Source organism: Centropristis striata, chromosome 9 (genome assembly GCF_030273125.1).
Source record: "Centropristis striata isolate RG_2023a ecotype Rhode Island chromosome 9, C.striata_1.0, whole genome shotgun sequence".
Classification (NCBI taxonomy): Eukaryota; Metazoa; Chordata; class Actinopteri; order Perciformes; family Serranidae; genus Centropristis; species Centropristis striata.
In genome coordinates this window covers 39,536,616-39,562,809 of record NC_081525.1, presented here as the reverse complement: position 1 = coordinate 39,562,809, position 26,194 = coordinate 39,536,616, and the positions used below count along the sequence as shown (strand labels likewise).

General features: G+C 37.0%; 1 protein-coding gene across 1 annotated transcript in view; it reads left to right on the top strand.

Annotated features, from left to right (window-relative positions):
* The window catches only part of LOC131977203 (low-density lipoprotein receptor-like), a 41,554-nt gene extending 15,639 nt beyond the window's left edge, over nucleotides 1-25,915 (top strand). The window contains exons 7-14 of the mRNA XM_059340403.1: nucleotides 5,775-5,946; nucleotides 11,175-11,390; nucleotides 12,532-12,650; nucleotides 12,868-13,007; nucleotides 14,265-14,406; nucleotides 16,860-17,057; nucleotides 19,367-19,515; nucleotides 24,721-25,915. Of these exons, the coding sequence (XP_059196386.1) occupies nucleotides 5,775-5,946; nucleotides 11,175-11,390; nucleotides 12,532-12,650; nucleotides 12,868-13,007; nucleotides 14,265-14,406; nucleotides 16,860-17,057; nucleotides 19,367-19,515; nucleotides 24,721-24,756 (1,172 nt within the window). The 3' untranslated portion in view covers nucleotides 24,757-25,915. The remainder of the gene's footprint in view (nucleotides 1-5,774; nucleotides 5,947-11,174; nucleotides 11,391-12,531; nucleotides 12,651-12,867; nucleotides 13,008-14,264; nucleotides 14,407-16,859; nucleotides 17,058-19,366; nucleotides 19,516-24,720) is intronic.
* The last annotated feature ends 279 nt before the right edge of the window (nucleotides 25,916-26,194 follow it).

The following is a 26,194-nucleotide window of genomic DNA, read 5'->3' as shown; positions in this document are numbered from 1 at the left end:
ACTAAGTCAAAATATTGATTTTTTTCACTAAAAATGAGAGAACTGTCCGCCATGTTTTTTGTTCGGACCGCTGGGACCTTGAAAGTCACGTGACTTGGAACAAACCAATAGGAACAAATATCCATGGAATAGCCACGGGATATGACTGTCATTAACTTGCATTGTAGCGAAATCCGTGTCAGTTTCATGGAAATTTTAGTGATTCCGTGTCTATTTCACGGATTCCTGTGAGACCAGGTTCAATGTATTACATGATCCTAAAACTTCTCTGAACTTACCTGAATGTCAGACCACTTTTATTTTTATTTTTCACTTCTGCCATGGGTCTCTGATTGTTGTGTTACCAGCCACAGTGACACCTTGCCACTAAGTTTTCTTGTGCTTGTTGCTGATCCCAGAGCTGAGAAACTTAAAAAACACATTTTCCTGCCTCCACCTCAGAGATCAGCAGGTCCAGGACCTCGCCAGCAGTGGCAGCACGTTGATTTGCCATTGCTGTTTCGAAAATCAGCAGGCAAGCCGGCTAATTCATAGTCTTTGGCATGTCATCTGTGTGTTGATCCGCGGGAAGAGCCGGATGGAGCTGGTGGCTCCTGCATGTGCTCTCAATTTCACGTTGATTGGGATTTATCAGGAAAGGTGTGAGCACAGTCTGATACATACGGAAGTACATTTGTGTCGGTATTTTTCTAGTTTTGTGAGGACGCCGTCTTTCAGTAAGAAAGCTGAGCAGTCTTTGATACATGAGACGTCTGGAAACCAGCCAAAGAAACATCAAGTTGGTTTTTCTCATCACCAAGATCCTGGTTATGATCCCGGAACTTCCTTATATTTTCTTTATTTAAAGGGTGACAAGTTGACATGAACATACATTGTGATGAGAGATTGTGTGTATAATAGGAGGAGGAGGATTCATGGAAGCATCAACTGGCAAAACTATCCAGTAATAAAACCAACAATGAGGGTTTTTGTTTCATCTTGTGTTGTTTTAATAATCTTCAACAGTAGTGCAGCCTGGAGAGCTCCCCATTTTATTATTTTAGATATTTTAATTTATGGACCATAGAAATCCTTGCTGTGATCCTTTTTTCTTCTTCTTCTTTTTTTTTTGTTGATTTCTGCAAGAATTACAATTTTCTGCAATTGGATGTCATGACCTGTTTTTTTTTTTTAAACTGCTGAGAAAGCCCTCCATCCTCTGAATGCTCCAGGTCTCTAGTTTGTGGTTGTTAAGTTTCATGAGGCTGTGATTATTCTAGAGGTCTCAACAGCTCATCTTATACACTGAGCTCAAGAATCAAGAAATGCCCTCACTGCAATAAACTGGCTACTACTGAAGACGAACATCATCCCACATTAATAAAAAGGGCTCACTGAATCCACAAGAGTGGAGAGTCTCCTCTCTCTCCGTTACAGCAGTAGTTCTCAACCTTTTTGAGTCGCGACCCCCAATTTAACATGCATGTTGTCACTGAACAGAATCTCACATGCACAGTTCAGATCACCCAAAAAAGAAACAAAAATTAAGTAAAAAAAAATTAAACAAATAACCAAAAAAGACACAAAATGACCAGAAAATACACAAAACGACCAAAAAAGGACACAAATTGACCAAAAAAAGACACAAAATGACCAAAAAAGACACAAAATGACCAAAAAAAGACCAAAAAAGAAACAAAATAACCCAAAAAAAGAAAAACAATTGCCAAAAAGACACAAAATGACTAAAAAAGGACACAAATTGACCAAAAGACACAAAATGACCAAAAAAGACACAAAATGACCAAAAAAGACACAAAATGACCAAAAAAAGACACAAAATGACCAAAAAAGGACACAAATTGACAAAAAAAGACACAAAATGACCCAAAAAAGAAACAAAATGACCAAAAAAAGACACAAAATGACCCAAAAAAGACACAAAATGACCCAAAAAAGACACAAAATGACCAAAATAAGACACAAAATGACCCAAAAAAGAAAAACAATTACCAAAAAGACACAAAATGACAAAAAAAAGACACAAAATGACCAAAAAGGAAACAAAATGACCAAAAAAGACACAAATTGACCACAAAATGACCAGAAAAGACACAAAATGACTAAAAAGAGCTGACTTCCAAAATGATTTGGCGACCCCCAGAAATCATCTCGCGACCCCATTTGGGGTCCCGACCCCAAGGTTGAGAATAGCTGCGTTACAGGACTTCAGGACATCACTTAAAGCCATAAGAGCATCTTTGGGCATGTGGAAGTTTTCACGCCACACATTTTCATCAGCTACTCCTTCCACAAAGTTCTCCACCATCACTAGATCTCCCAGGTCTCGTTCACAGCCGTCTGGCTCCTCCCACCAATCGCTGCATCCAGAATGTGATGGAGGTAATTCCAGATCCTTCTCTGTTCACTAATACTATCTGTACATATCCTGGACATTTGGTGGAAAGACTCCTGTAAGTTTATTAGAGCTGCCAGAGCAGCTTGAAGGTCCCACCATGGAAATAATCCCACGTTTCTTTATTTCCTGTCCTGGAGCATGTATGTGACGTAAACACATACGTGACGTGAGCAGATCAGATCAGAGTTTTGTGTCTTGTCAGTGTAGACGACACGCTACGGAGGAGAGGATTACACTTTTACACTTTGGAGGGTGGTTTCAGATTTTTGCGTTTTTAAGCCCCAAAAACGCCGTCACCGTCTAAACGAAAGGCACTTCACATAAAATATTTTGTCGTTTTAACCCGCGAGCGTCCTGGTGTAAACGGGGCCTAAAACTGCATGTTTTTCTCCCTAAACTGCATGAGATAGTCATAAAGTGTGCATGTCTGTAAAGGGGAGACTCATGCATACCCGTAGAAGCATTTTCATTCAGATATCTTGAGGTCAGAGGTCAAGAAACCCCTCTGAAAGAGTTTTTTTCCTCCCTAAAATGTAACCTGACTGGATGGTGGTTTAGCCCACGTGCCGACAGGCTATCAGACAGTCATTGTTCCTCAGAAGGTGATTAATGCAGCACATGATGTGGCGGCTGGTATCACACTGCTGATATTTACATAAGAACTCAATACTTTAAGTGTTTGCACAAGTCGTTTGTGTTTCCTTTGTGGCATGTGGCACGACTGACGGGTCCACCTTCAATAAACTGACTCACTGACAGCGTGAGTTAATGTTCAAACATGTTCTCTGACATCAATCAGAGGATGTGGAGACGTTTTTCATTCACTACTGTGATCTGCTATTGATCAATGTCCTCTCCTTTTGTATTGAGAGAAATCAGTCTTGTTACGCAATGTTGCATTTTTACTTTTATACAGTGCTGATATGATTTAAAGACATGAATGAGACTCTGATAACAGTTTTATTTGAGCCTGGTTTCTTAGACTCATGAGGTGGGGCTGCTTTAGTTTTCACAGTTATCCTTTTATTTACTGCACCGCCACTTAGTATAAATGAGCAAATCAAATCAAACATTTATAGTGTATATATATTTACACTACTGGTCAAAAGTTTTAGAACACACCAACTTTTCCAGAATTTAATTGAAAATGATGCAGTTTAATGTCTCAGTGTACTCTGAAATTAATGCACATTTGCAACATTTAAAATTCTTTATTGAGCATGATAGTGTTTTGAAAATAAAAAAAAGATTCAAAATCACATTTTATGTTGGACTAAAGGACTAAAACAAGACACAAAATGACCAAAAAAAGACACAAAATGACCAAAAAAAGACACAAAATGACAAAAAAAGAAACAAAATGACAAAAAAAAGACACAAAATGACAAAAAAAAAACACCAAAAGACACAAAATGACTAAAAAAGACACAAAATTACAAAAAAAGACACCAAAAGACACAAAATGACTAAAAAAAGACACTAAAAGTCACAAAATGACCAAAAAAAGACACAAAATGACAAAAAAGACACCAAAAGACACAAAATGACCAAAAAAAGACACAAAATGACAAAAAAAGACATGAAAAGAATTCAAAAATGGACAAAATAGCCCAAGACTCCATAGAGTTAAGTTGTTAACCCATTTCTTGTTCCCTGAAAAAGGCCTACTTGTATAATTCTGAAATGTACATTATTTTTCAGTTTTGGTTAAGCTTACCTTTTTTTATTTACCTCTGGCAGTTCACCACTTACCTTTGGACCCTTTCAAGCTGTTCATTTGACTTGAACTGCTTGAATTTCAATAAAAAACTGGAAAAATTGGGGTGTTCTAAAACTTTTGACCGGTAGTGTATATATATATATAATTGTTTATAATATTTTTGTGTGACTATATTGATTATTCATATATATATGTATATAGATATAGAGACCTGTTAAGGGGTAGGACTAGATACGTTTTTTTACTTCTTCCTACTCCCTTTCGAGCTTGCAGAAAGTGTCTGTTTTCTCAATTTTTTTTTGCTTTTTTGTCTTGTTTTTTATTTATTCATCTATTAATATTTAAACTTGTTTTTTTTTTATTTGCTTGCATGTTCGAAATAAAGACAATCAATCAATCAATCAAAAAAAACATTATCTATATAGCGCTTTTCATACATATAAATGCAACACAAAGTGCTTTGCAAAAAATAAGAATAAAAACAGACAATAAAAATGATTAAACCCACCCCTCCCTTCCCCACATACACATCTGTATGTACACATACACAAACATGCACACACACACACACACTCAGACTCACACACAGCACATATTGATTGACAGTTTAGAGACATTGCAAGGCACCGAGGATCCAGAAAAAAATTATGTTAGTTTAACCCTTTATCAGGCAAAGAACTATATTTGGTAACTTCAGGTAATATTTTGAGAAAAAAGTTGCAAATTTACTAGATTAAAGTGGCAAATCTACAAGACAAAAAGTCGCAGATTTAAGATATTTAAAGTGGCAAATCTGCGCATAAAAAGTTGCAGATTTATAGGGAAAAAAGCAACTTTTTTCTCCCAGATTCACCACTTTAAATCTCATAAATCTGCAATTTTTTTTCTCGTAGATTTGCCACTTTAATCTCGTAAACTTTTTTCTCAAAATATGTTTTTTTTTACACATTCTAGCTGTATGTAATATCCTCCAATATTCTCTAGGGTTGAAATTTGGAATTTGCAAGTATTTCAATGAGTGTCCTTTTAAGGGTTAAAGTGGTGAATCTGGGAGAAAAAAGTTGCTTTTTTCCCACTTTTTTCTCGTAAATCTGCGACTTTTTACGCACAGATTTGCCACTTTATTCTAGTAAATTTGCAACTTTTTTCTCGAAATATTACCTGAAGTTACCAAATATAGTTCTTTGCCTGATAAAGGGTTAATTAGGGCTGCAAAAAGCGTTGGTACATTTCCTGAACTTTTCAAATGTACAAAATCAATAAGGTCTCAGGTATTTTTTTGTGTATTTCAGGGAAATTCGATGAACATTTTAAGGAAGGTTAGGCTCAGGAAATTTGAAAAAATGAAAAATGTAGTTCACTTTTTAATACAGAAATTGTACCTTTTTTAAACCTATTTTGGGGCAAAACACAAATCTTTTTCTATTTCCATCTGTATATAAAAATGTCAAATCCAGCCAGAGAAAATAACCCAAGTCATTCCTGTTAGTTATTTCCTGTTAAATCCCATGAAACTTTTCCAGCTTGAATATTTACACTAGCATGAAGAAAAAAGGAGCACTTAAATTTTGAATGTGCAACCAACTCAAACATCTTTTAATCTGATTGATGACACAAGAACCACTGTGTGTGTTCTCTGTCTGTGTGTCCTTGCAGGCGAAGAGGCTCAGCTGGTTTTCAGCTCTTCTAAAGGAATACGATCCATCAGCATCACAGGCGCCGAGTACAGAACGCCGCCTCCACATCTAGCGGGACCGGGGCCGCTGGCAGCTCTGGCCTCTAACAGGACGCTGTACTGGGCCCCGGGAGGACGAGGCGCCGTGTACAGGTGACATCACACACCGCTCTAGTTCATACATTTGCAACATTTAAAATCTTTATTGAGCATGATAGTGTTTTGAAAGTAAAAAAAAGATTCAAAATCACATTTTATGTTGGCCTAAAGGACTAAAAAAAAGACACAAAATGACCAAAAAAAGACACAAAATGACAAAAAAAGACACAAAATGACCCAAAAAGACACAAAATGACCAAAATGACCAAAAAAGACACAAAAAGACACAAAATGACTTAAAGACACAAAATGACCAAAATAGACACAAAATGACTTAAAAAAGACACAAAATGACCAAGAAAGACACAAAAAGACACAAAATTACTTAAAAAAGACACAAAATGACCAAAAAAACCCACAAAAATACACAAAAAGACACAAAATGACTTAAAAAAGACACAAAATGACCAAAGAAGACACAATAAGACACAAAATGACCAAAAAAGACACAAAAAGACACAAAATGACTTAAAAAAGACACAAAAAGACACAAAATGACCAAAAAAGACACAAAAAGACACAAAATGACTTAAAAAAGACACAAAATGACCAAAAAAGACACAAAATGACTTAAAAAAGACACAAAATGACCAAAAAAGACACAAAATGACTTAAAAAAGACACAAAATGGACCGGGGCCGCTGGCAGCTCTGGCCTCTAACAGGACGCTGTACTGGGCCCCGGGAGGACGAGGCGCCGTGTACAGGTGACATCACACACCGCTCTAGCTCACCTGTCACTCCACTCAAGCATTTCTTTAGCTGCTTTATATTAAGGTCCTTGTAATAACCATTAATTAACAAGTAATAAGGCATTGTTCTCCCTTTAGATCCCTTTAGCTGCAAAAAGCATAGTTAACTTTTAACAAGTGCATAGTTAACTTATAATAGATGAGCAATAAAGTATATTTTAATATCAATAAGCAAACAAAAGATTAATAAAGGCATGGCAAAGACATAATGGGTGGGTCATGGGTGTTTGTAATGCTATTATGAAGAATTATAAGATACTCATGAAAGCCACATTAGCCACAGGTATAAGCTCTCAAATACTTTTTGAATTTCATTAGGGCCTCGGGGCAATCGCACCGCTGTGCTGCACTACTGTTATACTGTAGATTTCTTCTTCTTCCTCTTCCGGACGCAATTTCGTCCCGCTACTAGTCCTGCAACTTGAAGAGTTGCAGGACAAATTATATATCAAAACGTGCGGTTTGATCGGGATCGGTGTGCTATTACTTTTCTCTACAGAATACGAATTTTTCGTGACGAAAGTCGCGAAAAACTGCCCAAAATGTTGCATTGAAATGAATGGGACGGCCGTCAAAAAATGAGCGAAAAAAAGAACAATAATTGGAGATTTTTAAACGTCTACTCCTCCGGCATAATTTCACCTAGAGACTCCATTTAAACTTTAAACAGTAGACACAAGTCTTGTGTATCGGTGTATTAATCCACGTTTCAATAGGTCATATAGTTTTTTATCAATCCCTGTTCAATGACCATGATCATTTTTGGAGAAATTCTGAGATTATAATGGGTGTGTATTGCACGGAATGTTCGTGTCACAGTGTGTGACATCATCGCCAGAGTGTAGAGGGAGAGAAAAAACTGTCAAAAAATAAATTTGAAAACTGCGCTCCAGGCCGCAAATTCCACTCTACAGAAATAATTTATACATAGAAACGTAGGAAAATTAGTCTTCTCACTCACAATCCTCTGGTAAAGCTGTCAGAGTTATAGTTTGGGCGTAGGACGCACAGATGCACCACCAACACCACCAACAGCCTCATTGGCTCCCATATTAAAAACGCAGGAAGATTTCGGAAAAAAGGGAGATGTAACAGTTTTTTTTGATCGCTCTAACAAAGCTATTTTTTCATTTTTCTTTTAAAAAATCACATGTAGACATTCAGGAAGAACTCAGGACACTCAAAGTGAAGTCGGATCAATGATAGGTATTATGGTTTTGCCAAAAATGCTTTCTGTTCGAGGCCAGAAATTTCAGTCTCTCCACCTCTGCTGTCACTGAGCCGGAACAGGTGTCAGTTAATTCTGTTGATTGCTTTGATCTTTGATGTGATTACAGTTACAGATACACACACACACACATGCGCGTAAGCACGCACACTCCTCACACATGCATACACATGCTTCAAACACAAACGCACACACACACACACACACACACACACACAGACACACACACACACACACACACACATACTTTGAGGTTAAAGGGCATAGTTTGAAATCTCTGAAGAAACTCATCATAGTGTACACACACCGGCAGTAGCCCCCATGGCCCTTTCAGAATTTCCCCAGAGGAAATTGTCTAGTTTCTATCTGCTACAGAGGCTGAAAAATCTTCTGTTGAATTTCCAGAAAAACTTCAGGTTTTAGGGGGTTCTTTCAAAGCGGCCCAGAGGTTTAACAGGCAGTTTTTTCCAGGCGTTTTAGGCCTTAATGGGTTAACATAATAAATATGAACACAGTCGTTCAATACACACCAATAGATAAGAATTAAAAAGAAAAGGAATTACTGAGAAGACAACAAGATGGCAGCAGAGAAGACAACTTGTATCTTAATGTTGTCTTGTTGGATTATTAATGAGCTTCAACTGGCCAGTGAAAGAACTGAAAATGAGTTTTTGAGTGCTGCTAGTAAAGTCTATTATATTCCACTTTGTTATGAGGAACGCTGACTGGCTGACAGCACTTCTTGTAAACATCCAGGAAATATTTAAAGCAGATTCCCGAAACACCTCAGCCTCCCCCTAAATTTAAATTTCATTTGATAACAGACCAAAGAATAAAGCCAGTCATCAATCATCTCACCCCTCCCTCTATTATTCCTATTATTATTTCTTCCTTGTCTATGCTGCTGACGTATCAGAAGCTTTCAGATAAGGTTTCAGTCAGATCTTATGAGCTTTTGCAGACAAAGAAACCAACTGCTGCTTCATTGTGTGTTACTGAACTCTTTACATGTGTCTGCTGACTGTTCACTGATAACAGCTGACTAGTTTAATACCTGCAGCAACACTGTGTGCTGCTATCATTTGAATCTACAGACAAAATTTACCTGAAAATACATTTTACTTTCTGTATTTGTAGTTTATAACCAACAGTTTCATTGAATTAAAGGCTACATTACTATGTGTTATACATACATATATATATACATATATATATATATATATATATATATATATATACATATATATATATATATATATATATATATATATATATATATATATATATATATATATATATATATGTATGTATATATGTATGTATACACTACTGGTCAAAAGTTTTAGAACACTCCAACTTTTCCAGAATTTAATTGAAAATGATGCAGTTTAATGTCTCAGTGTACTCTGAAATTAATGCACATTTGCAACATTTAAAATTCTTTATTGAGCATGATAGTGTTTTGAAAGTAAAAAAAAGATTCAAAATCACATTTTATGTTGGACTAAAGGACTAAAAAAAGACACAAAATGATCAAAAAAAGACACAAAATGACAAAAAAGAGACAAAAAGACACAAAATTACTAAAAAAAAGAGACAAAATGACCAAAAAATGACACAAAATTACAAAAAAAGAGACAAAAAGTCACAAAATTACTTAAAAAAGACACAAAATGACAAAAAAAGACACCAAAAAACACAAAATGACCAAAAAAAGACACAAAATGACTTAAAAAAGACACAAATGACCAAAAAAGACACCAAAAGACACAAAATGACCAAAAAAAGACACAAAATGACCAAAAAAGACACAAAATGACTTACAAAGACATGAAAAGAATTAAAAAATGGACAAAATAGCCCAAGACTCCATAGAGTTAAGTTGTTAACCCATTTCTTGTTCCCTGAAAAAGGCCTACTTGTATAATTCTGAAATGTACATTATTTTCCAGTTTTGGTTAAGCTTACCTTTTTTTATTTACCTCTGGCAGTTCACCACTTACCTTTGGACCCTTTCAAGCTGTTCATTTGACTTGAACTGCTTGAATTTCAATAAAAAAATGGAAAAATTGGGCTGTTCTAAAACTTTTGACCGGTAGTATATATATATATATATCATTGTTGTTATATAACTGAATATAGTAAATTAACATAGGGAGAAAGGATTTAATAAGCTTTGACTCCTTTTGAACACAAATACGTGTTGAGTCTTGTTGTTGTTGTTTCACTTTGTGTTGTTGACTTGTATTTATTGTTGTTTGTTTGTTTTTTAATGTTCATCTTTTATTTTGAGTTCAAATAAATTCTCAATCAAATCAAATCAAACAGTTTCATTGAATAAAAGGCCTCAGCAGGAATCTCTGTCAGTGTGTTTCTCCACAGAAAATGATCTGTAATATATCTGTATTGCTTCCTGTAATTTGACCTTTTGTTCTGTGATAAAACAGAACTGAAGTGATGAAGCATAAAATACCCGGAAATTAGGTTGTGACATTATATAATATACAATAATAGTGTGTGATTAAACTAATAGGGAAGTGAAATCCCCTCTTTTTAAAAAATTTTTTTTTTTAAAGGAATTACCCTTACCGCCAGTCTGCTGCTGAGTCATCAGACACAACATTAACACAGGTTTATCATGTTAATATCCAGAGAGTTCAGTTCAGCTTTTATTTGGAATAATCAAAACAAAAACAAAAATAGCAATTGTCAAAACAATTGCTATTTTTTTTGTTTTGTTTTGATTATTCTCATTGGATGTATTTGTTTTTGTGTTTACTTTGTTGTGTTACTCGCACATGTTTGAAATAAAAGCTGAACCGAACTGAACTCTCTAGATATTGACATGATAAATTGAATTAAAATAATACCCTGATAGATTTTAGCATGTGAGCTCTCCTTTTTTTTAAATAAAAAAATGTTTAATTAATTCTCCTTGGCGTTCAGTCCCAGCTAAGCAAGAATCCTTGGCTTTTTCTTTCCATTGTTTCGTGTTGTGTCTTAACACTGTGACTTTACTCTTGCTGTTGTTCTGTGTTGTATTCTGTTTTAAGAGTGTGAAACTTTGTTGTTGCTGTTTGAAAGGCTTGTTTGTTTGTGTTAGATTGTTGTTATTTGTTCCTGCCCAGGGACAACAGAGGAAATTTAGCTCCTAGCTAATAGCCATGCACTGTCCCTGTTAAATAAATGAAATGAATAAAAAGCATGTTTTTGTATCGATCACATGTGTTCTGTGTGTTTCAGGGTCTCGGTGGATGGAAAGCTGCAGGACTCGGTGTTGGTTCTGGAGGTTGCAGGTTCAGTTTCGGGCCTGGCTGTGGACTGGATCCACCATCTCCTCTACTGGACCAGCGTGGAGAACGGTTCTGTTAGCGTCGGCCTGCTGGACGGATCGGCTCATCGTCGGCTCATCACGGGGCTGGATGAACCTTCTGCTGTGGCCGTGGAGCCTCTCCACGGGTAAGAGGCGTTCACTGACCTTCCAATCACAGATAATGGGCCTCATTCACCAAAATCTTCTTAAGAATCTAAGAAGATTCTTAAGAAGATTTCTAAGAAGACCCTATGTCAGATTCATCAACGTGTTCTTAAGCCGCTGAATTGTTCACAGCCGTGTTCTTAAATTGATGAATGCCATCTCCTCGTAAATTGTCTAATTAACATAGGATTAGCATAGGTAACCGCCCATTAACGCCCATAAAAGGGCGCATAAAAAGAGGAAACATCAACAGAACGCCTAAAGCAAAGTGTAAATCTGTTCTAGCACAGGTAAAAAGAAAAAAAAAAAACTTTAGCAGTTCAGAAGTAGAAGTTCTGCTGCAGGAGATCACTTGGAGGAAGAAAATTAAATTTAGCAGCCTTAGTGCAGGTTGCAACAACACAAACAATTTATTTTATATATATAAATATATATATATATTTAAAACGGGTGCCCTGTAAGGCAGAAGTTTACCATAGTGTGTAAGCTCAAAATATGTCTTTAGTATTGGACTGAGGGGTTGCAACCTTGGCTTGATTTTATTTATTTATTTATTTTTATAACATATGAAGCCCTGCAGAGTCCTCCTGCAGCAGCAATATATATGTCATTGTTTTGTAGGTAGGGTGGTATCACTAATGAACGGCATGATTTCCAATTTACTTGATAAAGTGTTTGCACATTTAATTTAATTAAAATGAAAAATGCAAAAAAAAAATGAAATTAATAAATAAATAAATACATAAATATGACCGAAATGTCACTGTAATGTATTTTATTGAACGTAACAAAAGAAGACAACACAACCAGGCCAACATGTCGGCACTGAAATGTGCTTAAGACTCCTGAGTGTTCGTAAAATCTTCGTAAGTAGGACTTAAGAACAAATTTGTTCTTGAGAACGGTTCGTGAATGAGGCCCAGTGTTTGTCTAAAAGCTTTTCTCCATATTTTATGAGCTAACACAGTAGGAGATGGTGAAACACAAGAGAAAGGTCTTAAAAATGTAACTGCATGAAACCTGCAGAAAGCCTGCAGGAAATGAGAAATTACAGATGCATCTTTACAAACAGAATGAAGCAAGTATTTCAGCATTTTTCATCAGCTGCTTCTGTTTCCTCAGACTTCTCTTCTGGGCTCAGCGTGGCGGCTCGCCGAAGATTGAGAGATCGAGACTGGACGGTGGAGACACGAAGACTCTGGTCACTTCCTCTATCCGACACCCCGTGGCTCTCTCTCTGGGTACGTTGTTGATTGGCAGGTGTCGATATCTTGTACATTTCTCTTTAGAGGATTTTAAAGAAGTGGTGAGAACCTCAGCTTCCCCTTTAAAACAGGAAGTGTCTGAGTCTGTTTTCATGTGTCTCTGCGTTCTTTGTAGCAGAACTCACATGGTCAGTGTTGCTCAATGTTGCCTTTTTCTTTCAAAACCATAATTTTATGGGATTTTTCTTTAAAGATATGCCTCGTCAGCTGCTGTACTGGGTGGACGAGGGAACAAGAAGCATCTCCAGAGTAAATTTAGACGGCCGTCAGCGTAAAATTGTGGTGGAGTCTAACGGTTATCTGGACCGGCCCTTCGGACTGGCTGTGTTTGAGGTAAAATAAAACGTTTTTTACAGACCTTTGAAAGAACATAATGAGAACTATGACATCTCTTGGTTTCAAGCTATTCCCCTGATTTAAAAATAGAAAAATGTGAAAAAGAAATCACAATATTATAGTGTCGTAAATAGACATTTTTTGCTGAATGAATGAAAAATAAGGTTAAAGAAATAAACAATATTTCCCCAAACTCTGCTTACATGAATCCCTGTCCTCTCTCAGCACATTAATGTTTGCCACATGGATTATTGCAATAAGACGAAAAAAAAAAAAGGCAGACTGCACTCGGCTGCACAACTTTGCGGTGTTTACACTGTAATATCATTAATGCAATACCTGAAGACGGAACATAAAGTGGCTGCAAGTGGTGCACAATTCATGGTGCTATATGTGGCTTTAACCCAGACCTGGGCATTGGTGAGGTTACCAAGAAATTAGAAATCAATATAACCACAGTGCTTTTATTTTGAAAAAAAAATAGCAAACATTAGCACTAGCTAACAACACTCTTACTATAGTTAAGACAACAAATATAGCCACTAATATATATGACAGAATAAAATAAACTTTAACAAACCTTGTGTCCTGTCAGTCAGCCACTATAGAAGCCTTTTAGATACTTTATATCAACTTTATATGAATTACTACGCACTCGTTATTATTTACTGTTCGTTTTTTCATTTAACCGTTCTACCGGTTATTTCCTGTCACTACCTTTCAAAATGAAAGCACCCGTTTCACACTGGACAGCACTTTTTCCAAAATAAAAGCACCACAACATTGTTAAACACCTTGAAAATGTACAAACATGAAAAACAAGCTATATAATACAAAAACATAAATAGGAAGCTTACTAAAGGACATTTACAGTTGTGTTTAAAATAAATGGAAAAGTGATATAGTGATTGGAGTATTTACTACTTTTTACTGCTATATTTGATTTACTCCACATTAACAGTCTCATCATAACATGTGTTCCTATCAGTAGCAGCTCAAAACCAGATAATTTACTGTATTTTATAAAGCGATTACATTAATATTGAGCAGAATTTAGTTCAGAGTGGAAAATTGGGAAAATTAATTGCCTACCCCTGCTTTAATCCATTCTTTGGGAATTCCCCTGGAGTATAAACGCACCTGGTCCCCACAGCGCACAGGGCCTGACACTTAACCTTCAACTTATAATAAAAGTATTGCTGCAATTCCTGCAGGAAGACCGAGGTTCTGCTAACTGGCTCTGTTCTTCTTCAGGGTTTTGTATATTGGAGTGAAGAAGTGACGCGCTCCGTCTGTCGAGCCAGCAAACACGACGGCAACAACCTCCAGATCCTGCTGTCCAACGTCTCCTCCCCAGGTGGAGTGGTCGTCCTCCAGCCGGTTCTCCAACCAGACGGTGAGACCAGTCAGATGATTTAAACATGTTCTTTATGTATCAAAGATCTGCCCTGTACAACCACATCTATTGACGTCTGTCCGTCCTGGAGATGAATGAATGAGTTTATTTAAAGGACAGCATGTAATACCATAAATCAGCGGTTCCCAAACTTTTTTAGCCGTGCACCCCCTTCTATGTCCCAACTGTGTTGACACACCCCCAATCCCCCACACCTTCAAAAAAAAAAAAAAAAATGCAATAAGCTTTTTTTACATTTTTTTTAATCTTTGATAGGACAGAGTGAAGGGGGAGACAGAGGGGAAGACATGCGGGAAAGGGCTCCGAGTCGGATTCGAACCCGGGAACACCCGCAATAAGCTTTTTTTATCACCATATTAAAGGCGGCATGTTTAATCATGCTCAAATGAGAACACACATAGATTAAAATAATCACCATCACAACAATGCGGTCTCGCATTTGAATTAATCTGTAACACAGTTTCAATATAATGCAACAAAGTTATGAACAAGCTTCCACTTTTAAGAGCAAAGAGGATGATGACAGGCTCAGGATCAGAGGCAGAAAGAAGAGAAGTTGGGGAATTCATATTATATATATAATTCATATTTTGAGCCGCGTTGAACAAAAATTGCAGCAAGTTTAAATGAGCGTGGAGCTAAACAACCCGTCATCATAACAGGCTGGAAACATGAAGAAGAGAACTTCTTCTACGCTTCATTTTAAGATGAAGAGCATTTTAAATAGCCTGCATTTATTAATTAGTTTTTGATTTTACATTTTTCAAAGGAAATGTTTATTTACACGTCTTTATTGTAATCATGTAATTATCAGACCGCCATTACATTTTTCATCTCGCGCACCCCCTAGCGGCAGCTCGTGCACCACCAGGGGTCCACGCACCACACTTTGGGAATCCCTGCCATAAATCATTGTCACTCCATGAACAACAACAACAAGATGGTTACATCAGATTTAGCAGTGGTGCTATTTTCCATCCGTAGTCCTTCATTGGGGGATGGTAACATCCTAGAATATTTTTTTCAAGGATAAAACTTTTAAGAGCATTAATAAAATCATGGTGAGTCCTACAAGGGTAAAACTTTTCCTAATTAAAATTAAAATCATGGCGCACATCTGCTCGTAGGTGCATTTTTGTTTAGTTAAGAGCCTGCTGAGAACGATAAGCACGTCTGAATGTAGGTGTTTTTGTTCAATTAAAAGCCTAATTATGAAAACCTAGCTATCAGTGAGTGCAGGTCTGTTTAGATAGTAGGTACATTGTAGTTTGTTTAGTGAACTCTTTGATGTTAGTGTGTTGGGGGAATTCATTCCATTCTTTTATAGCTATATATGAGAAGCAGTTTTGTGCGAAAGCGGTTTTTCTTTTAGGGATGGTGCAGTTGGATGGAGATGGATCCTCCTCTGTCTCTCCCTGAGGTTTCTTCTTCTTTTTCCCTGCTAAAAGGGTTTTTTAAGGAGATTTCCCTGGCTGATGTGAGGCTCTAAGGACAGAGGATGTGGTCCCATGTACAGTCTGTGAAGCCCTTTGAGGCAAATCTGTGATTTGTGATTTTGGGCTATATAAATAAAATTGACTTGACTTGAAGTTCATGGTGCCATAGGGCAGCTGTTCTCAACCTTGGGGTCGCGAGATGATTTCTGGGGGTCGCCAAATCATTTTGGAAGTCAGCTCTGTCTCCACTGTGTTAAAGTGTTCATGTGTTAATGTGTTTTAGTCTTTTTGGTCACTTAATGTCTTTTTTTTTTTGGTCATTTTGTGTGTTTTTTTTTGTCATTTTGTGTGTTATTTGGTCATTTTGTTTCCTTTTTTTGGTCTTTTTGTGTTGTTGTTTTTTGTCCTTTTGTGTCTTTTTGGTCATTTTGTGTTGTTGTTTTTTGTCGTTTTGTGTCTTTTTGGTCATTTTGTGTCTTTTTTGGTCATTTTGTGTCTTTTTTGATCATTTTGTTTCCTTTTTTTGGTCTTTTTGTGTTGTTGTTTTTTGTCGTTTTGTGTCTTTTTGGTCATTTTGTGTTGTTGTTTTTTGTCGTTTTGTGTCTTTTTGGTCATTTTGTTTCTTTTTTGGTCATTTTGTGTCTTTTGGTCATTTTGTGTCTTTTTTGATCATTTTGTGGTCATTTTGTGTCTTTTTTGGTCATTTTGTTTCCTTTTTTTGGTCATTTTGTGTCTTTTTTGGTCATTTTGTTTCCTTTTTTTGGTCATTTTGTTTCTTTTTTGGGTGATCTAAACTGTGCGTGTGAGATTGTGTTCAGTGAGCGGGGGTCGCGGACAACATGCATGTTAAATTGGGGGTCGCGACCCAAAAAGGTTGAGAACTACTGCCCTAGAGGGTGTAAAGGTTTTGGGTTTGATTCAAGTACAGATTGAGAAAAATGGACACCTTGCAGTCATAGATTCCTCCCAACTGAGCGTTTCTTTACCTGTTTTTAGGGCCGACTGTATGCGGACACAGCAGGACGCCGTGCAATCACAAGTGCGTTGTCGACCTCCTCTCTGAGAGTCCACAGTTCAGCTGCACTCCTCCAGAAAAAGGACAAAGCAAACCTGAAGAAATCCCTTCCATATCTCGCACAGTTCCTGCACCATCTTTACCTGACCCGACATTTGCCGGAATCCTCTCTCTGATCAGTAAGAAACGTTTTATCCTCTCCAAAAAGCTGTAAAAACTCCTGAAATAACCACTTTCCTGTCACACAGATGTTGTGTTCACCAAATGAAATGGGGAAACAGAAACGTAGGGGCACTGAGGGGTTTGTTATTGGGGCATTTTTACTGTAACAATGAGTCAAAATCAAATATTTACTTTCAAATATAAATACTGATGCAATTTGGCCCATTAGATTGTTTCCCAGCTGTAGGAGTTTGAGGTCAATTTTTCCACTGTGGAAAAAAAAAAGGACATAAATATGACGTGAACACGGTCACTCCCTGCTGACTCACTCACATGCAGCAGTCTGCATCTCCTTCGCACTGCTGAGTCCACATACACATTTGTTAAGAACTTTAAGAATATGTTTGCTTAAAGCTATAAAGATACAAAGAAATGTGAAGGTTGCTATTTACCAGCTTGCTCTATAAAAACGTTATTTACATTCGACACACAGGGAGTGGTTGTGATTTTGAGCTCCGTCTTTGTGTCTTCAGCAGTGGTGGAACAAGTATTCAGATCCTTTACTTAAGTAAAAGTACTAATACCACACTGTGAAATTACTCCACTACAAGTAAAAGTCCTGCATTCAAAACTTACTGAAGTAAAAGTACAAAAGTATCAGCATCAAAATGTACTTAAAGTATCAAAAGTAAAAGTACTCGTTATGCAGCACGCCCCCACTCATTGTAATGTATTATCTAATATATTATTAGATTATTTGTATTGATGCATTTATGCAAGTAGTGCTTTAATTTTTTTTTTTTTAATGGGGCTGATTTTAACCACTTAATATACTGTTGTGAGGTTTAACTTAAAAAAAATGTCTCATGACTTTAAATTTTTTACGTTTTTATGTTAAATTTCGACCTGAAAAGTAACTAAAGCTGTCAGCTAAATGTAGTGGAGTAAAAAGTACAATATTTGCCTAAAAATGTAGTGGAGTAGAAGTATAAAGTCACATAAAATAGAAATACTCAAGTAATGTAAAAGTACCTCAAAATTGCACTTAAGTACAGTACTTGAGTAAATGTACTTAGTTACTTTCCACCACTGGTCTTCAGGGTCTTTTAGTGTAGAATTACCTCCTTGGTTGTAAGCTACATGTATAATTCTACTCCTCAAAGAATTGTCAATAGCACTTATTGATGCACTAATAGCTCTTATTGCACTATACCTTGATTGTTTGTTTTTATTCTTCCTGTAAGTCGCTTTGGATAAAATCGTCTGCTGAATGACTGAGGCCCCGTTTACACCAGGACGCTCGCGGGTAAAAACGACAAAATATTTTATGTGAAGTGCCTTTCGTTTAGACGGTGACGTCGTTTTTGGGGCTTAAAGACGCAAAAATCTGAAACCACCCTCCAAAGTGTAAAAGTGTAATCCTCTCCTCCGTAGCGTGTCGTCTACACTGACAAGACACAAAACTCTGATCTGATCTGCTCACGTCACGTATGTGTTTACGTCACATACATGCTCCAGGACAGGAAATAAAGAAACGTGGGATTATTTCCATGGTGGGACCTTCAAGCTGCTCTGGCAGCTCTAATAAACTTACAGGAGTCTTTCCACCAAATGTCCAGGATATGTACAGATAGTATTAGTGAACAGAGAAGGATCTGGAATTACCTCCATCACATTCTGGATGCAGCGATTGGTGGGAGGAGCCAGACGGCTGTGAACGAGACCTGGGAGATCTAGTGATGGAGGAGAACTTTGTGGAAGGAGTAGCTGATGAAAATGTGTGGCGTGAAAACTTCTGCATGCCCAAAGATGCTCTTATGGCTTTAAGTGATGCCGCCTGGCTGCATACAATCACATTTCACACACTTTTGAGTCACCGTATGCAGCAGATTTCCTCCTGAAAACGCTCGTCTAGACGAGGAATAAAAAGTGAAGACGCGACGCCACTTTTGCGTCTTCTGTTCAGACCGTCCTCGTGTAAACGTAGCCTGAATGTAAATGTAAATATTTACTTACCTAGTTTATCATCTAAAAACCTCTTTACATATTTAGACAAGCACTCTACAAATAAAGCATATTTTTATCTATATGTATTAATGCTGTGTGTTCAATGTTGCAGCTTTATTTAGTCATCACAGCCTCCTGTGTGTTTGTCCACTCAGAGGAGGTGATGCAGAAACGTGATGAGTTCAGACGCCCTCCGTCATGTCTGCAGAGGCTCCACACAGTAATTGGATGCTTGTGTGTGTGTGTGTGTGTGTGTGTGTGTGTGTGTGTGTGTGTGTGTGTGTGTGTGTGTGTGTGTGTGTGTGTGTGTGTTTCCCAGTGTTTCTCAGTGTGCTGCTGGTGGGCGTGGCTCTGTGGTGGTGGAGGGAGGAGTTCAGGCCGTCCAGGTCTCTCACCGAGCAGAGCTTCTCTCTCAAAGAGTCCCAGGACCCGCTCATCGTCCAGGGTCCACACACATGTCCCGTTAAGGCAAGACAAGTTTGTGCACACACACACACACACACACACACATTCTTGTACTTCTATCTTTGTGAGGACCCTCATTGGAACAGTGAATTCCCTTGCAAGGTTATAATAGTTTTGGATTTTTCATTAGTTTTAGTTTTAATTTTGTTGTGAATTTTTGTTTTCAGTTTTTAGAGTGAGTTTGCTAGTTTTAGTTTAGTTTTTATTAGTTGTTAGTGTTTTGTAATGGGGTATTTGTTGGGTGGGAGATGAAAAGAGGTCACAGTAAATTTTGCCTTTATTTCCTTTGTCTGATCCATCTTCATTATTAATGAAAAAAGTTGACAAAGACGAAAACGAAGGACATTTTCACTATAATTTTAGTTAGTTTTGTAACCACACAATACAGTTTCAGTTAGTTGTAACCTTTGACCCTAAAACAAAGTGTGAAACCTGAAAAAAAGCCTTTAAAGAAGTGAGGACCGGCCAAAATGTCCTCACTTTGTAAAAATGTCCTCACTCTGTTGGTTAAAAACGTGTTCCGGTCCTCACTATGTAGGAAGCACAAGAACACACACACACACGTTTAAAAAAAAAAAAAGCAGACACAGGCACCTTCATTCACCTTCAGAGAGGAGATACCATTCATTCATTCATTCAGCTGCACATGTGTACACATGAGATATATATAACTGTTTTAGAGGTGTTGATTTTCCACTTCATGGTTATTTTGGAGGCTGCGTTTATGAGGTGTCTTAAACGAAAGACATATTTAACGATGAGAGAAGTGAATCATGATGTCTCCACAACATCTGAGGCCTTTCCAGTGGCGGTTCTACACGGGGTTAGGGTTAGGGTAATAATGCTATCTGATCAGATTTCAACCAAATCAGACAAAGTCATGCAGGTTCTCCAGAAGCTCTGTTGGCTCAGACTCTAACGGGGCTTCTGGCAGGAACCAGCCCGCCATCCACAGACCCAGACCTGTAGTCAGAGACCTCCAGAAGATGATGGAGACTTTCACACCGCTAGTTGGATTATTTGGTCCGCACCAGGCAGTAAAATAGTTCCATTGTAGCATACAGACTGCGTGTGGTCCACGTTCACACATGCAAACGAACCACATTGGTCTGAATGACGTTTCGTCATCTTCCAGTGGAAATAAGCTCCAATTTCAACTTTCACAATGGAGCGACACGTTCGCTGGTCCTTGCTTTTTATATCGTCAACATTACCCATTTCCTGCAAAATATCCAGTTGATGATATGACTGATATTGACTACTTGCAGTCTTTTGCTTTGTGAAAACATTTTTTTTGTATTTTGATTTCATGATTTCATAGGTTAAAACATGTAAACGTGTGTGTTCGCAAGCTGTGCGCCAGTAAAACACAACACAGCTGATCAATTAACTACGGAAGCGTATTGCTGCCACGCTTATAAAAAATATCCTCCATTTATCTCGTTATAATGAGATACTATCACGTTATTTCGAGATAATGACAGTTTCTCGTTATAACGAGATAGACCTGAGTTGGTCCAGGTTCACGTTCTCACCAGAGGGCACCCTAAGACGAAATAAAAAAAATAGCTGACAATATGAACACAAATGCCACTCTTTCTTTGTGCCTCGCTGCTGAATAGACAGCAGCTGCTCCTGTAGTCACAGGATCCACAGGTGTTTCCTCCTCAGGAAGTCAAGCTTTTCCCAGAGTTTTGGGTCAGTGGCTTCATCGCTGTCAGCACGCTGAAAATAAAACATCCTACTCAAAATAAATCACCCCAAACACACCAGAAGTTAAATTAATTTTGGGACCCAAACCCGTACCGAATAAGACTGCAGCCACGCTAACAGTTAACATTTGCTTATTAGCACTTAACCCAAAGTTATTCCACTATAAAAGTTATGAGAAACTCTCCTGAGGGGCTTCAAAGTGTGCAGCAAATGCCATTAAACCCACAGCTGTTGAGATAATTCACTCTCAAATCATCATGGTGGCGCTAGAGGAAAAGTCAGAGTATCTACAAAGTCTGTAGGATTCACTCACTGGGCACAATCAGTGTTAAAAATTCATAGCAATCCATCCCAGAAAAAACAACAACTTATTATTAACCTGTCGATCACCAGAGTCAGTACAAAAAGAAAAGTTGGGTGAACTCAAAATTTCAAGGTAACAAAATTTTAAGTTGGACAATTAAACTAAATATTTTAAGTTTTGTTTTTGAGTTTGCTCAACTCTGAATTTCTCTGGCACAATTGTAGCGCCGCTATGAACGTCAGCTAATGTTGCGACCACAATTTTGAGTTAGCATTGATACGCTAATGGCTACTCTTGTAGCTGTAACAAGCAGCGCCGCTAGCATCAGTTAGCCGCTAGCATCAGTTAGCCGCTTGCATCAGTTTGCAGCTAGCATCAGTTAGCCGCTTGCATCAGTTAGCCGCTTGCATCAGTTAGCCGCTTGCATCAGTTAGCAGCTTGCATAAGTTAGCCACTTGCATCAGTTAGCCGCTAGCATCAGTTAGCCGCTAATTTTTCGCTAATGACCGCTAGCATCAGTTTGCAGCTAGCATCAGTTAGCCGCTTGCATCAGTTAGCAGCTTGCATCAGTTAGCCACTTGCATCAGTTAGCCACTTGCATCAGTTAGCCGCTAGCATCAGTTAGCCGCTTGCATCAGTTAGCCGCTTGCATCAGTTAGCAGCTTGCATAAGTTAGCCACTTGCATCAGTTAGCCGCTAGCATCAGTTAGCCGCTAATTTTTCGCTAATGACCGCTAGCATCAGTTTGCAGCTAGCATCAGTTAGCCGCTTGCATCAGTTAGCAGCTTGCATCAGTTAGCCACTTGCATCAGTTAGCCACTTGCATCAGTTAGCCGCTAGCATCAGTTAGCCGCTTGCATCAGTTAGCCGCTTGCATAAGTTAGCCACTTGCATCAGTTAGCCACTTGCATCAGTTAGCCGCTAGCATCAGTTAGCCGCTAGCTTTCGCTAATGACCGAATTTCACAACAAAGAAATAAGAGTTATCAGAACTATTGTCCCTTGTTTTGAACAACAACTTAAAGATATAAGTAACAACAACTCACCAACTTGTTTTTGAGCAGACAACTGGCTTCCTTTGTTGTGCTAACTTACATTATTGCCCTAAATGTCAATAATTTATATTTCCAAGTTTTACCAAATTAAATCGCTGTTTTAGGCCAAAAAATACAATTTGACTTTTTTGCAGTGTAGGATTTATCCATTGGGGGTCATGAATGTCTTCAAAATTTCCACAATTACTTGTTGAGGAATATCATACTAAAGTTGCAGCACAAAAGACAGATATGCGACCTGTCGAGCCACTAACGGGGCTAAAATGTCTGTATTTTTGGAGTGAATCGCTTCAGTAGAACCAGTTAGAATACATTAGTGCAGCCAGCGACTCCTACTTTTCCTCTCTTCCTCTCCTCTTTCACCACATTTCCTGCCTTTGTCTCTTGGAGGGAAGTTATTGACAGGATGGAGGAGGGGAGAAAACCTTTGGAGATACACCAGCTGTGTCCTGGCTTTTAGAAAATAAATTCATGGCTCTAATAAATGTGTTTTATTTAGGCATATTTCATTATGTTTTTAAAACATTGGCCAAGCCGATATTACTAGCTGAAGTGTTCATGTCGGCCAAAGTTGTAGTTAAAAAATGTCACAAAGTATCACAAAATCCCTAAAAGGTGAAATTTTACCATTTTTATTATATGTACTTTGGTAGCAAAATTAATATTATTGAGTTTTGGACCGGTAGCTGGACAAAATAAATGTTTTAAGATATCACTCCTGGAAATTGTGATGAGCAGTAAGAAAAATGATTGTTAATAACCAGTATATGTATTAATAATTAAAAAATAAATTATATTTTATGGTCATTATACAGGTTCGCCAACACTTCATTTAATTTGAATAATTTACTTTTGTTCAATTAAAGAAAATAGTTTGTTTTATAGTCTTTTATACAATATTGCAGATTTTTCAATAAAAAATTTTGCACTATTTTTTACAACATCTATTTTAATTTCCAGTGTAGCTGACTGTAGAAATGTACAGTAAAATGTCCTGCTAGTGTTATATTTTGATCTTTTCATTTTAAAATGTTCACCTCTTTAATTTTCCAGGATGATATGTAGTGACCAGGTTTTTTAACTTGCAAATATAATAAATCCAGTATCAGTCTGCTCTGCAAAAAAAGAAAAATTTCAAGGCAACAAACTTCTTAAAATTTTAGGTTGGACAATTAAACTAAATATTTTAAGTTTTGTTTTTGAGTTTGCTCAACTCTGAATTCAGATTTTTGTCAACTCAACTGTAAGTTGTACTAACTAATAATTTTACATTGTAATAACTTTTAATCCTTACTTCTGCTAACTTCTGCAATGTGCTGAATTGGCACGATTGTAACGCCGCTATGAAATGTCAGCTAATGTTGTGACCACAATTTTGAGTTAGCATTGATACGCTAATGGCTACTCTTGTAGCTGTAACAAGCAGCGCCGCTAGCATCAGTTAGCCGCTAGCATCAGTTAGCGGCTAGCTTTCGCTAATGACCGAATTTCACCACTTTCCTGCATTTCACAACAAAGAAATAAGAGTTATCAGAACTATTGTCCCTTGTTGTGAACCCCAACTTAAAGATATAAGTAACAACAACTCACCAACTTGTTTTTGAGCAGACAACTGGCTTCCTTTGTTGTGCTAACTTACATTATTGCCCTAAATGTCAATAATTTATATTTCCAAGTTTTACCAACTTAAATCACTGTTTAAGGCCAAAAAATACTTGGCTTTTTTGCAGTGTGATATTAAAGTAACTGTCTTATTATAGTTTGTTTTTACATTTTTGCAAATTTGTATTGTTTCAGTGGAAACAGGGTGCACCTGGCGAAAGGCTTGGAATACTTATGTACAAGTACTTTTTTTTCTCCGTTTTTTATTTTTAATACATTTGCAGATATTCCAAACAAACGTTTTTCACATTGTTATTTTGGGGAATTGTGTGTAGAATTTTGAGGCGAAAAATGAATTTAATCCATCCAAGTTGGCTTTTTTGCAGTGTGAGCTTCTTGTAATTGAAATGTTCAGTTTTTTTTGTTTGTTTTTAAGGGAACTCTTCCTAGATAAACACAACATGACCTGCTGGAGCAGGTTAAAGGCTTATTGTGGTGCAGTATGTCGACTAAGCTGCATGTTTGTCTCCGCCAGGAAACTCTGCTTAAGCTGGACTTGGAAGGTGAATGAAGAAGAGCGACACAGACGGCCGGCTGATGACCTGCTTCACCTGCTGCTGGCTCAGATCACTGAAACATGACCTGCTGGTAAATATCACAGCTCAGACGGGAAAAGGATTTCAAACAATAACTTCTGCTTTCAGCCCCCGTGGCTCCAGAATCCTTCTTTGTTGTTGATGATGATGTTTGTTTATATTGTTTTAACCCTTTGAAGCCTGGAAAGCAGATACGTCGTTTTTTGCAGTATTTGTATAAGCTCTCAAATACTTTTTGAATTTCATTTCTAAAAAAAAAATCGGTAACACTTTACAATAACCAACTAAATAATGTTTATAGATGGTTTATAAACCAGTTATTAACCATTTACAAAGTGCTTTACATATTTCATCGTTAAATGTTTTCAACCAATTTATTAAAGGTATATGAATCATTTCAAAATCATTAACATACTTAATATGGAGTTAAAAATATTAAAATGGGTGCAACTAAAACTATTTATAAACAATTAATTATAATTTAATTGTTTGTTAATGGTAAAGTAACTATAAACGTACATTAATAGACATGTTTATAAATAAATATACATCTATTTGCCATTTACACATGGTTAAGTTAGTTAAACATTAATAAATTATGTATTTACCATTCTAAATGGTCTATAAACAGTTTATAAATGATGATTAAACATTAATAAACTATCTGTTTACCGTTTATAAATGATGGTTATTGTAAAGTGTTACCAAAAAATCTATTATTTAGTAGAAGCGTTGACACTTCTGTTGGATTTCCAGAAAAACTTTCTTTCAGGTTTTAGGGGCTTATTTTAAAATCCCCCAGAGGTTTTACAGGTAGTTTTTACAGGTGTTTTAGGCTTCAATGGGTTAAACAAACATACATCAAAGTTTTTGTGTTTTGAATATCCGCACGGTTATTTTGCCTTCATTTTCAAACCCTGCTATACGGCGTTTTCCTCAGTGGAAATGTGATCTGTTTAGATTAGAGCTCAAACAATTAGTTGATTAAAAGCTTAGTCGATCAACAGAAAATTAATTTGACTAGATTTTGATAGTTGATTTATTATTTTGGTTAAATGCCAAATATTTGCAGGTTCAAGCCTCTGCGTTTCTTTCTTTTTGTCGGTCATAGTAAACTAAATTTATTTGGGTATCTGACTGTTGAGACAAAACATGCCGAACATTCGAGCAGGTAGGAAAAAAACTAAACATTTTCATTATGCACTTCTTCTCAAGAATAAAGTTTTGAGTTTGGTAAAGAAGATACAAGATACAACCTGACCTTAATATGTCTAATATATGTCTAAAACATTCACATAAATGACAAAAAAAACAGATTTTCCCAGAACAATAGTTTTAGTGGCCTATTGCCAAGAATAGCTCATTTATGTGTAGATGGATTTTAGTGCTATTACACTTAAAAATTGTGGTTAA